General features: G+C 43.9%; 1 protein-coding gene across 1 annotated transcript in view; it reads left to right on the top strand.

The window, feature by feature from the left end:
* The window catches only part of LOC142312000 (uncharacterized), a 227,626-nt gene that overhangs the window by 112,512 nt on the left and 101,159 nt on the right, over positions 1-13,955 (top strand). Inside the window, exon 8 of the mRNA XM_075350875.1 lies at positions 4,109-5,097. Within this exon, the coding sequence (XP_075206990.1) occupies positions 4,109-5,097 (989 nt within the window). The remainder of the gene's footprint in view (positions 1-4,108; positions 5,098-13,955) is intronic.

Here is a 13,955-nt window from a genome sequence, read left to right as displayed (position 1 = left end):
ACGGCTTTCCAGAAACCCCCCTTTGAGCTTCTTAGGGAGGTTTCTTTGTCTCGTCTTTCACAGAAAGTGGTCTTTCTAGTGGCCTTAACTTCCCTCAGGAGAGTCTCTGATTTGACTGCGCTCTCTTCGGAGTCACCTTTTTTTGTTTTTCATCAAGACAAGGTGGTTCTCCGTCCGACTCCGGACTTTCTCCCTAAGGTGGTTTCTCCTTTCCACCTTAACCAGGACATTTCCCTGCCTTCCTTTTGTCCGGCTCCTGTTCATCGCTTTGAAAAAGCGTTGCATACTCTGGATCTGGTGCGGGCGCTCCAGATCTATGTGTTTCGCACCACTGTTGTTAGGCGGCGCACCTCTCTTTTTGTGCTGACCACAGGTCGGCGTGAGGGCCTCTCGGTTTCTAAGCCGACCCTAGCTCGTTGGATTAGGTCGGCCATTTCCGATACCTACCAGTGTACTCAAGTGCCTCCCCCGCTGGGGATCAAGGCACACTCGACCAGAGCTGTCGGTGCCTCTTGGTTTCTCAGTCACCAGGCTACGGCTCAGCAGGTCGGTCAGGCTGCCACTTGGGCTAGTCTGCATACCTTTTCGAAGCACTACCAAGTGCATGCTCATGCTTCGGCAGATGCGAGCTTGGGCAGACGCATCCTTCAGGCGGCTGTCGCCCATTTGTGAAGTTAGGTTTCGCCTACTTCTCAGTTTTCTGTTTATTCCCACCCATGGACTGCTTTGAGACGTCCCATGGTCTGGGTCTCCCATAGGAACGATGAAGAAAAAGAGAATTTTGTTTACTTACCGTAAATTCTTTTTCTTATAGTTCCGTAATGGGAGACCCAGCACCCTCCCTGTTGCCTGTTGGCAGTTTTCTTGTTCCGTGTGTTTCACCGGCTGTTGTTGTAGACAGAGGCTCCGGTTGTTCCGGTTCTTGCTCTATCTCTACTTGTGGGTGGCTGTCCTCCTTCAGCTTTTGCACTAAACTGGCTATATTTGGTTATCCAGGGGGTGTATATGCTCGGAGGGAGGAGCTACACTTTTTAGTGTAGTACTTTGTGTGTCCTCTGGAGGCAGAAGCTATACACCCATGGTCTGGGTCTCCCATTACGGAACTATAAGAAAAAGAATTTACGGTAAGTAAACAAAATTCTCTTTTTTATTTTCTATTGGATTATTCACACATATGGAGGGCATCCTCCAGAATTTCTATATGACCTAATTCATGTGATAATGTCAGGTTTTGGATTTACCTTTGATATGTGGACTTACCCACTATATATGCGTTTTTTTCAGTTTCATGATGGAATATATATATGTGTACGGAAGGGTTTTCATTCAAAATTGAGTCATTTTTTCGTGAAATAGAAGCCAATATCTGAATATTTTGTCGCATGATGTGATATTCATTTATATTCGTCTTTATTTTGGTCTTTCATGTAACGTTTACTTGTTAAACTCTATTGCTTCATGCCGATATAATATGTCCTGACACCCACCTATTTTTTGCATGCAATTAGCATACCTCTACCCCTCCCTCTCACCCAGTCAGCAGGTCAGTCTATTTTAGTAGCCTTGCAATGTTCATGAGACACTTATGATTAAGCGCTCTTGGTTTTATTGGAAGTCCGAAACGCGTAAAGTTTTCATGATTTAGATTTCTATGATCTGAATGAACACTCGGTCTTCACGATGTTTTTAATATTACTTCAATAAAATTTCTGATGTTTTTATCATAAGAAGAATTTGTGCCGGATCCTTTCCTCCTTTTCATGTTACTTCGTTATTCCTCTAAGCCAATGTGCAAGAATAGTCAACAATTCTGTAACTGTTTCAATGCATTTATTTCTACACAAAGGAGTCACACCAGAAGCTGAAAGTAAAGTTTCAAACACTTTTGACACTCAGAAATGTGACATTGGCTAATTTTACTGATTTAAAAAAAGAAAAAGTCAAATTTTTTAAGTTATTTATTGAATTTGTTTCTCTTTATCTACTTTTAGTCCGAAAATCTGATGGAGTTTTAGGATAAAATTAATGCAGAAATATTTAAAATTATAGCATTACTAGTATAGATTCCGATGTGGAGATTGCTTGAGGACCTTTTGTGACATCATGATCGTGTAATCGGTTATGTGACCATGATGTCACCACAGGTTTGCACTCTGCGAGACTTTTTGGAGCTTTTGTGACATCATGATCGTGTTACTGGTCAAATGACCGTGATGTCACCATCTGGACTTTGCGGTACAGATAAGTGTTCAGAGGTAGCGATGAGCAAACCCAAACAGTAAAGTTGGGTGTTCGTACCGAATACAGACTTTACACAAAAATCAGTATTCAAATTTGGAGTTCGAGTGCTTTAAGTATGCTAACCACTCAATCGAGCATCAGTGTGCTCGGGTACTCTTGGTGCTTGACCCAGTGCGAGCCACTTGCAGTGTTTGAATGGCTCACACTGGGGGAAAAATAACATTATTAGATGTACTGGGTACATAAAAAACAAAAAAAAAACAACCCAAAACTCTGCCTTCCCCTTGAAATGTTTTGTGTATGCTGGCTGCATGTGGGTGGAGAGCCGAATAGCACAGTCAGTAATTTCCAATAGGGTTCAGGTCGAGTCTGGGTCCCGAACTGAACTTTATTTAAAGTCCGGCTCAATCCTTCGAACCCGACCTTCAAGGGGTCCACTCATCTCTATTCATAGGTGTAAACATGTCAGCAATCACCAGACAAACAGGCAAAATGCTGCTCATTCAATGAGTGATTAGTTTATTGTGCAAAAAAAAAATGTTCTCAGTAGCACATCGCTCAGTGCAGATGGCAGATGTGGTACTGATAACATGATACTATATGGGAATTAATTGATCTATTAGTGATTATTTTTTGCCCATGATTCTTTGTCAGCAGGTGTAAAGAAACTGAAAAACAAGCGTCGACTTCTATATTGGGGATCACACTTGTTTAACAGTATGAACTAAGCGAATGTCAATGCAACCTAAATGTTTGTGTGTGATAGTAAAAAATATGTTATCATTTAGGGCACCACTTTAAACTTTTGCTCAGGGTCTTTCATTGTCTGAAACTGGTCCTGGGTAATGTACAAAAGAACCATGGACTGGAAACCATGGCATGCAGAGGACAATGCCACAAAAACGTTTTCAAATATTCTTCCTTATTCGTATTTAAGTGCGATATTTCTAGTTGCTTGCATGACATATAAAATAATATAAAGGACTTGTTCTCTTTTTCTTATATCCACTGGTTAGTTATATTAAACAATAATATAGAACCTTACACTTTCTCCAAAGTGATGGTTTATGTGTACATGATCAATATGCTCTTCCAATTTGCTTTGCTCTGTACTAGAATAGTCATACCTGCAAGAGAGTGTATGTAGTGAGCTGGAATCACCTAATAAAACTAATTACAGGCCCCTTTCTGAGTTTTCTAAGGTAACTTGAAATAAATGGTGACGGACACAGTGAATTATGAACCTTCAGAGAAATAGGCTACAATAGAGAAGTGAAAAGTTAAAAAAGCATAATCTATCAATCCCTCTATTGTTGTCTAATGTCTTAAGGCCCTGTCACACACAGAGATAAGTCTGCAAAAGATCTGTGGTTGCAGTGAAATTGTGGACAATCAGTGCCAGGTTTGTGCCTGTGTACAAATGGAACAATATGTCCATGATTTCACTGCAACCACAGATCTGCCAAAGATTTATCTCTGTGTGTGACAGGGCCTTTAGTCTGTTAATAATTGACTTGTATTACAGGTTGTGGGGAAACATTATAAATGATATAATATATTAATATAATTTCAATGTAGTGTTATTGAAAAATAATACAATTTATTTTATTCTTGGTAGATGACTGTACCAGGAGCTCAGAAGGAGATCTGATATTTTCAGATTTTGCAAGAGATATTTGTGAAGAACATATCATTATACTAGATACACCTCAAGCCAATGTCCTTTCTTCTGCTTCCTTAAAAACAAATATGCAAAAGAAAAGTCATAGAAGGGCTATTGAATATAAAATAGCTTACAGAGGGGAGAAAGAATTTTTATGTTCAGAATGTAAGAAATGTTTTTCAAGGAAATCTGAACTTGTTGCACATCAGAGAACCCACATAGGGGAGAAACCATTTTCATGTTCAGAATGTGAGAAATGTTTTAATCAAAAATCAAGACTTGTTAGACATCAGAAAATTCACACAGGGGAGAAGCCATTTTCATGTTCAGAATGTGGGAGATTTTTTTTAACGAAAGGTGAAATTGTTCAACATCAGATAATTCACACAGGGGAGAAGCCATTTTCTTGTTCAGAATGTGAGAAATGTTTTTCTAGGAAACCTGAACTTGTTGCACATCAGAGAATTCACACAGGTGAGAAATCATTTTTGTGTTTACAATGTGGGAAATATTGTTCTACGAAATCAAATCTTGTTCAACATCAGAAAATTCACACAGGGGTGAAGCCATTTTCATGTTCAGAATGTGGAAAATGTTTTTTAACGAAAGGTGAAATTGTTCAACATCAGAGAATCCACACAGGGGAGAAGCCATTTTCTTGTTCAGAATGTGGGAAATTTTTTTCTAATAAATCACATCTTGTTCGACATCAGAGAATTCACACAGGGGAGAAGCCATTTTCTTGTGTAGAATGTGGGAAAAAATTTTCATCAAAAGGTGAAATTGTTCAACATCAGAGAATTCACACAGGGGATAAGCCATTTTCCTGCTCTGAATGTGGAAAATGTTTTTATAGGAAAGATGAACTTGTTACACATCAGAGAAGTCATACAGGAGAGAAGCCATTTTCTTGTTCAGAATGTGAAAAATGTTTTTCTACTAAATCACATCTTGTTCAACATCAGAGATTTCACACAGGGGAGAAGCTATTTTCTTGTTCAGAATGTGGGAAACATTTTTCCACTAAATCACATCTTGTTCAGCATCAGAGAATTCACACAGGAGAGAAGCCATTTTCTTGTTCAGAGTGTGAGAAATGTTTTACTACAAAAATTGAAATTGTTAATCATCAGAGAATACACACTGGGGAGAAGCCATTTTCGTGTTCAAAATGTGGGAAATGTTTTACACAAAAATCACATCTTGCTACACATCATTTGAGTCATGAAAGGAAAACAAGGCATTTTAATGCTCCGAATGTGGAAAACATTGTAAACAAAAATTAGTTTTAATGTTGCATCCAAGAATTGACATCCCAGTTGCATCCGAATGAAACCAAATCTAAAGTTGGTAAATCCTTCAAACTAATCACCCCTTAAATAAAACTATTATTTAGTGTGGTCATGAAGAGTATAATTCACAATGTTTTTAAGCCAGAGAAGAGATAAATGTTTTGTGGCATGCACACAAAAGTAGTGATGCCCCTTAGTATTCTATTCACTATAAAATACCTTCCAGGGCATCCACCCAATAAGACCATCCTACAATGATCCTCCACACAGTATAATGACCAAAAAATGCCTCCCACACAATATTTAAACACTACACATTTTATCCCTACCGTAACATACACATGCACATTGTGATGCCCTCATAGTGCATTTCCTTCCACAATTTTACCCTCCACATAGATTATGATGCATGCACAGTGCCTTCAGTACAGTATGAGGCCATCACAGTGTTCCCAATGAAGTATGAAGCTGCAACTGTGTCTCCAATATAGTGAGGCCAGCATCTTCCTGCTAGTACAGTATGATGCCCCAAGTGTGTCCCCCAATAAGTCCACCATTGGGCTCCCCAATACAGTATGTTGCACCCACTATGCTTCCCAATAAAAGATGAGGCACCCAGTGGTTTCTAGTACAATTTGGTGTACTCTTCCAAATGCAGAAAAATGTACAAACAATAGAAGAAAATGTCTTAGACTTGTTTCTATGATGTGCTGCTCATGTCTGTGCTGTTTGTGGACTGAGGCTTCACACAGAAGGCACAGTAATCGTGTTTGCAGCTCTAGAACTGATATGCAGTGGCTGAATGGTGGAGCAATGAGCTGATCGCTCCCTGTTCCACCATTGTACGCAAATGTACCTACGTCCTGAGAATGCAGATAGCTTTACAATTGAGACACTGGGGAGGGCCATTTAGCACTGAGCCTCCCCCTTAACCCAAGGCTCACAAGCTTCATAGCTGCCATGTGGTGCTGCCATTGGCAGTATGCCACTGCATAAGAATTAAATAGTCGTCTTGACAACAAGCCTGATCATGTACAGTAGAATCTCATAAAGCCGTATGTCGGATCAAGTGGATCAGAGAAGCATTGGACAACCTATGTTCAAACTTGTTACCAATGATTACCAGAGGAGCAGGGGATTGGCAAAGAAGACCTAATTGGAAATGGAACAATTGTTTGACAGGACTTCGGTCCATCGGTTAGGTCAGTAATTAGCGACCATTGGACAGGAGCCCTGTGAATATTTTCACCTTTCAGCATTCTAGGCACCTCTTTATTAGCTGTGCTGGATCGATTTCACCCACACAATGTCACACAGGTCCGGCTAATAAAAGGAGGTAGGAATTTTGGAAGGTGAGTAGGTTCTCAATGCTTCGATCCAACGCTAAAGGGCACTTTACACGCAGCGACATCGCTAGCGATGTCGCTCGTGAAAGCACCCGCTCCGTTGTTTGTGCGTCACGGGCAAATCGCTGCCCGTGGCACACAATTACGCTAGTACTCGTCACACATACTTACCTTCCTAACGACGTCGTTGTGGCCGGCGAACAGCCTCTTTTCTAAGGGGGCAGTTCGTGTGGCGTCACAGCGACGTCACACGGCAGGCGTCCAATAAAAGCAGAGGGGCGGAAAGCAGCCGCATGAAATTCACGCCCTCCTCGTTGCTGGAGGACACAGGCACGGTGTTGTTCGTCATTCCTGGGGTGTTTCAAATAGCGATGTGTGCTGCCATAGGAACAATGAACCATCTGCGTCCAGCACCAGCAACGATTTTTTGAAAATGAACAACGTGTCAACGATCAATGATTATGTGGGTATTTTTGATCGTTAACACTCGCTCATAGGTTTCACATGCAACGACGTTGCTAACGACGCCGGATGTGTGTCACGAATTCCGTGACCCCGACGACATATCGTTAGAGATATTGTTGCGTGTAAAGCCCCCTTCAGAGTGGTGGACAATGGTGGTCGCATTCTTTTTTTTCCAATTTAAAGTTTTATTGAGTTTTACAGAATACATTAAAAGAATATGGATCCATGTTATAACTGACAATGCGAAACCAAAGTCTATGCGACACAACACATTCGCAAACGTCATGACAGTATGTAAATGATTGATATAATACATGGATAGTCGTTTTGAACCAAAAAGAATAATAAGCCATTTGAGGAAAGGTTAAGAAGCAGCATGATCATGAAAAATAGCAAAGGAAGGATAAGTCAGGGAAGGAGGGGAAGAGATGGAGAGTAGAGTGCATCGGCCGGGTCTGATACTTTGTCCGTTGGGCCAAGACATGTTGGAAGGGTGGTGAATATTATCTGAAGTAAGTGGGGCTAAGGTGCCTATCTTCCGGAGGTTAGATTAATTCAAGACATTTTTTGCCAGAGAGGAATGACTGCCATTGAAACCATTTAGTGGCTGTCGCCACCGTCTGTCCACGCGACTGGGCCATCACCATTTCCATGCGGTGGATCACATTCACCTCCATTACACACTCGTCTATCGTAGGCGGGGCGGAGCTTTCCAGCGCCGTGGGATCACCGTCTTGGCTGCCTGGAGAAGGTGGCCCAAGAGGGACTTTCTAAAGGCCTTTTCCGAGACATTAAAAATGTATAGTAGGACTGCCTCTGGGCGGCTGGGGACTATGATCCCTGTTTCAATGTTTGTTTAGTGCTATAAGACATTTTGATCTTATGTTTGGTAAGGAGTGGCCAGGTCCACGGCAGGGTCAGCACTGACAAGGGGCATAGATCCTGTGCTAGGCAGACCCAAAGCTAAGACCCAGAGCTATGCAAGAGATCCAAAACTCTGGCATGGGCGGCCGCCATGTAATAACGCCTGCAGTAGGGCAGCCCCACACCTCCTGCGTTCTTGGTCCTAGTTAGAACGCTGCTCCTGAGACGGGCGCGATTCTTTGACCAAACAAATTGATTAAATAAGTGCTGTATCCTGGCCCAATAGGCTGCCGGAACGTAAACCGGGACCATCTGTATCAAGTACAGCAGTCTAGGCAGGGCTGTCATTCTAAGGGCGCCAATCCTGCCGAACCATGAAAGAGTACCTCTCTGCCACAAGGTCAGGTCTCCCTCAAGCTTTGACAGGAAGCTTTGATAGTTTAGTTGAAAAAGTCTCGTCAAATCGGATTGGGATATTGATGCCCAAGTATCCAATACTGCCGTGGGGTGGCCATCTGAAGGGGAAGTTAGGTTTTATTGCATTTATTGTCGTTTGTGGCAAAGTAATATTTAGGGCCTCTGATTTATCAAAATTAATTTTAAAGTTGGACCATTTACTAAAGCGGTTTAGTTCTAGCATTAGGGGTGTGAGTGATGTGAGGGGGTTACAGAGGTAAATAAGAAGATCGTCGGCAAAGGCGGCGCATTTATGTTCCCGATTGGCGATCCTAATTCCTTGTATATCCGGGTTGGTCCTAATAGCCAACAACAAGTTCTCCATGACCAGGATATATAGCAGAGGTGACAAGGGACACCCCTGCCTGGTCCCGTTATGGATGGAGAAGGGCCTCAACAAAGTGCCATTAATTTTAAGGTGTGCAATTGGAGAATGATATAAGGCCATAATCCTAGACGAAAAAACTGGCCCCAGGCCCATATGGTCCAGTGTTTGTGAAAGCGACTGCGGTGGTCGCATTCTTAAGCGGGCTTTACACGCTACGATATTGCTAGCAATTGCTAGCGATATCGTAGGCAAAAGCACCCGCCCCCGTCGTGCATGCGATTTCGTGTGATCGCTGCCGCAGCGAACATTATCGCTACGGCAGCGTCACACGCACTTACATGGTCGTCATCGTCGCTGTAACTGCCGAACAATCCCTCCCTCAAGGGGGAGGGACGTTTGGCATCACAGCGACAACACCGCGACGTCACTAAGCGGCCGGCCAATCAAGGCGGAGGGGCGGAGATGAGCGGGACGTAACATCTCGCCCACCTCCTTCCTTCCTCATTGCAGCCGGCGGCATGTAAGGAGACGTTCCTCGCTCCTGCGGTGTCACACACAACGATGTGTGCTGCCGCAGGAGCAACGAACCACATCAATAATCAACCATTACCGATTTTTGGTTTTGGGACGACCTCTCCATGGTGAACGATTTTCATCATTTTTGAGGTCGCTTAAGGTCGCTGGTAAGTGTCACACGGTGCGATATCGTTAATGACACCGGATGTGCGTCACTAACAACGTGACCTTGACGATAAAACATTAACGATATCGTAGCATGTCAAGCCCCCTTTACTCTTTAATACTCACCCACACAATGAGAAGCAGGTTAATAAAAAAAGAGGAAGTAGACATATTGGTCATAAAGTAGGTTCTCAGGGTTCTCATCAACAGTTACATAATAAAGACGTGGCTGAATTGATGCCTCAGTTTCTAATTGGTTGTACTTTGCCGATCCCTTACTCTTCTGATCTGCTATTTTCATTTTAGTCATGTCCAGTGTATTTACTGTATATGATTGTAATCATATAATGAACTATATCCCATACTAAATAAAAGTTTCTATATGTATTTTTCATTTGCTTACATACTTATATGTCGGGTTACTTTGTAGGAATTTGCTTTTCATGATGGAATCCTTCAATTAGTTTTTATTATTATTTTTTTGATATCAGGTGATATCTTCCTCCCTGTTTCCCAGGTAAGTTATATACTGTTACGGGGAGACTGGCGGATTAGGATAAGGTGGTGTATATCCCAATTGCCAGTCGGGGTCCACCATGCTTCAGATGACAAAGGAGCTGCTGGCAACCCAAAGGTTATGCGGAAAAAACAGAGCTGGGTGGATCAGAAATAATAGGAGCTTGATCTAAGTTAAACAACACTTGGATCAGGAGACTGTGAACCCTGTTCGTATCACAGGGTCCACACACCCAGCCCAGGAACTCCCTGTTAACGCCACAGGGGTCCTGGGGTACGATGTCCGTGTGCATAGGGGGCACAACCAGACAGGTGGCGCAGCACTAACACCACTGGGCTGCACTAGCAGGACTGTACAGTAGGAGGGAAGCGCGGCACCTGACTCTATCGTGCCCAACAATGGGTGTCTTGACGTGGCTGGCACCGGACGCCTATCCCTACCTACTGCTTCCAATCTACAAGCTAATGCCGCAATGGGCTCAACACATGGAGGTGTGCTCTGTCTGAGCATATGTCAAGACTGCGCACCTCCATGTTGTCTCCAGCCCCTTTTATGACTTAGGGTCCACCCCAAACCCAGGGTGGACCACAATGGCACCACCAGGGGCCAATAGCGGAGTGCCACGTCATCAGTGACATCATTAGCGGCCTATCCGGAACCGCCACGTCACTGATGACCTCATGGCAGCCACGCCCAAAACCCCTCACCGTCTGACGACCAATGGTGAGGTGCCATGTCATGGGGGGGGGCCTCCACAAACCAGTCCGTAGTGGCCACGTCATCAGGACACCTGATGCCCTCTGCCCTATCAGGGCCTGCCACCTCACAGACATGCCCAGTGAAGTCATTACCGGACTTAGCCTCCAGTGCACTAAGTGCCTGAGCATGCTCAGTAGCCTGAACTGAGGACTTAGCCTCAGAATGGCACAATTAGGCTGAGCATGCTCACTAGGCGACACACTGGACTTAGGCTATGGCTGGGGTAAATCGGTGCGCGCATGCGCACTAGCCGCCTCTCCGCACTTAGAAGTGGAGGAGGAAGCAGCCAGCTGGATGACTCGAGGCACTGCCAAAAATGGCGTCTGGCGCCGGGGGGCGCAACTGGAACCACAGCAGTCTGCTTGCGGCTATGGCGGCGACGATTCGTAACAATAAGTATTCCTGAACTCAGGGACCTTCGCTTATCACTCAGACAGATTGCTATTCGCATATGTCTAGAACACATCACAGTTCAATGTTGAATGTCCCAGTGGTTTAGAGGAATTACAGTAAAAGGTGTACAGAAAAAACTCTGTGTATTTGGTTGAAATTAATTGATCAAAGCGATAGGACCCGGACCCAAATAGAAGATTTTCTAAAAATCCACCCTAAACCCTGGAATATTAACTTGGAGTGGGATACTCTCAAGGCTTACCTTCGGGGGTGTCTTTCTTCAACCATAACATATCTTAAAAGAGCGACTAGAAATGAGGATGACATGCTGGAGGGCAGACTTAGGGACCTAGAGGCAGAATATCTTACATCCCCAACCGATGGGAACAGAGCTTCCTGGATGCATTCATACAGGTTGTATATGCAACACTCTGAGACCAAGTCCAAACGCAAACTGTTCTTCACTCGACAATCTTACTTTGAGCTTGGAAACCAGTCCAGTAAATTACATATATGGTTCGGCAACATAACACCTCAAATACAATACTAGGTATACGGAGGGCGGACGGCTCAACAGCTACATCCCCTGAAGATATCTTGGAGTGCTTCCATGAATATTATAAAACCCTATATACTTCTAGAAGCCCTCATGGAGTTCAAAGCTGTGGGGCATATCTATTGGATCTGGAGTTTCCCACTTTGAGCAGATCGCAACGGGAGTCTCTGGAGGCGGACATCACACTGGACGAAGTGATTACAGCCATCTCAGATATGGCTAGGGGGAAATCTCCGGGTCCAGACGGTCTCCCCATAGAATTGTATAGTAAATATTGTGATGTATTGGCCCCGATTTTATTAGATGTTTTCTCTCATTTCTCAATCGGTGACTCTCTACCTGCCTCCTTATACGAAGCGCACATAGTTGTGCTGAGGAAGGAGGGTAAAGACCCATTCGAATGCGGCTCATACCGCCCTATATCCCTAGTCAATGTGGATAATAAGATCTTTACCAAAATATTGGCGTCCAGGCTCAATTCAGTTATATTGAGTATAGTTCACCCAGATCAAACCGGATTTATGCCTGGAAAAAACACCTCGATAAATATAAGATGGGTCCAATCCATAGTACAATATAGTACATTGATCCAGGAGAACGAGTGGGCCTTGGCCTCGCTGGACGCGGCCAAGGCATTTGACTCGGTAGAATGGCCATTTTTGTTTGCCTGCCTCCAGAGATTCACCTTTGGGCCTAAATTCAGCAATTGGATTCCCATATTGTATAGGTCCCCGACGGCCAGGGTACTGGTCAATGGCATTATATCTGCACCTTTCTCACTGAGACGGGGCACAAGACAGGGATGCCCTCTGTCTCCAGCATTGTTTGCACTAGTTATTGAAGCCTTGGCAATTAGAATCCGCTCTCATCCACAGATCACTGGAATCACTATAGCCGACCGAACAGATCAAATAGGATTGTATGCGGATGACATGGTTGTCTTTTTGGACAGAGTACAAGAGACCTTGCCTGTGGATATAGATACTATAGATAAATTTGGGGAGTTTTCGGGACTGCACATCAATTGGGACAAGTCGGCTCTGATGCCGTTAACACAGGGGTCTAGAACTTCAATGGAAGGTAGGTCACCTCTGCAAGTGGTAACTAGCTTCAAGTACCTGGGAATACACATACAGACGGACCATACACTAGACTATCAGACGTGCATAACACCACTCCTGGAACACGTTAAACTTAAATATAACTCGTGGAGCAAGTTACCCCTGTCGGTAGTTGGCAGAATCAACTTAATCAAAATGATATTACTTCCAAAACTCAGTTACACACTACAACATAGTGCAGTATCAGTACCCAAGTCCTTTTTCTCTACGCTGAACTCGCTTACCACTTCTTTTATATGGGGGAGATCCAGACCCAAACTCCGGTTATCCATTTTACAGAGATCCAAGAGACTGGGAGGGATGACTCTACCGGAGTTCTTCCTGTATTATCTGGCGGGGCAGCTTAAAGCACTAGTGGCCTGGATGCCTGGTTGTCAACTGCCGAACTCTGAGAGTCACTTGGCACACGCGGCCGGGACTGACTGTTTAGTGGTTTTTTTGGAATCAGATGGACTGAGAATATCACGGCAACTACCCCTCCTCAAGCTGACAAGATTGGTCTGGCAACAAGCTAAGAGAGTGGCACATTTTGAGGGAGTGGTGGCGGAGCTCCCACTATGGGGGAATTGCCACTTCCATACTCTGAGAGATCACCCCTCAGCACAATTTTGGATCACACACAATGTCATTACACTGGGTGATCTATATGCCCCAGGAACCACAACCTTCAAATCCTTTGACCAGATCCAAACGGAATATAATATCCCAAGGTCGCAATTTTTTAGATACCTGCAGATTCGTACAGCGATTCAGTCCCATATGCAGAAAATTGGAACGGGGAGACTGATATCAACACTCCCGATGATAGGTATCCTAAAATCACAGGGACCTCGGGGTTTAATCTCAGCCATATATACTTACCTGTTATCGGTGGGGGTAGAATCAGACCCTTTGCCAGCCCAGGATAGATGGAGATCTCTAATCCCCTCTCTACAGGGAGAGGAATGGGAAGAGATATTGGAATCTCCGACTACGGTATCCCCATCAGTTAATAATAAGTTGATTCAATGTTACATTGTTCACCAAGCGTACCTTACTCCTACTCGATTATTTAGTATGGGCCGTTCTTGTACATCGGAGTGCCCAAGGTGTCATCTCTCAGGGGCAAATTTCATACATATGATCTGGAGCTGTCCTAATATATCCTCGTATTGGAGGGGAGTGACATCCCTGCTATCATTGATTGTGTCAATTCCTGTTTCATGCGACCCATTGATATGCCTATTTGGGGTAATGGAGGAAGAGTCCTGGGATCATTATATGATAACATTCC

Source organism: Anomaloglossus baeobatrachus, chromosome 5, assembly GCF_048569485.1.
Source record: "Anomaloglossus baeobatrachus isolate aAnoBae1 chromosome 5, aAnoBae1.hap1, whole genome shotgun sequence".
In the NCBI taxonomy this organism is placed as follows: Eukaryota; Metazoa; Chordata; class Amphibia; order Anura; family Aromobatidae; genus Anomaloglossus; species Anomaloglossus baeobatrachus.
The sequence above is the reverse complement of the archived record's forward strand: the minus strand, read 5'-3'. Positions and strand labels throughout refer to the sequence as shown.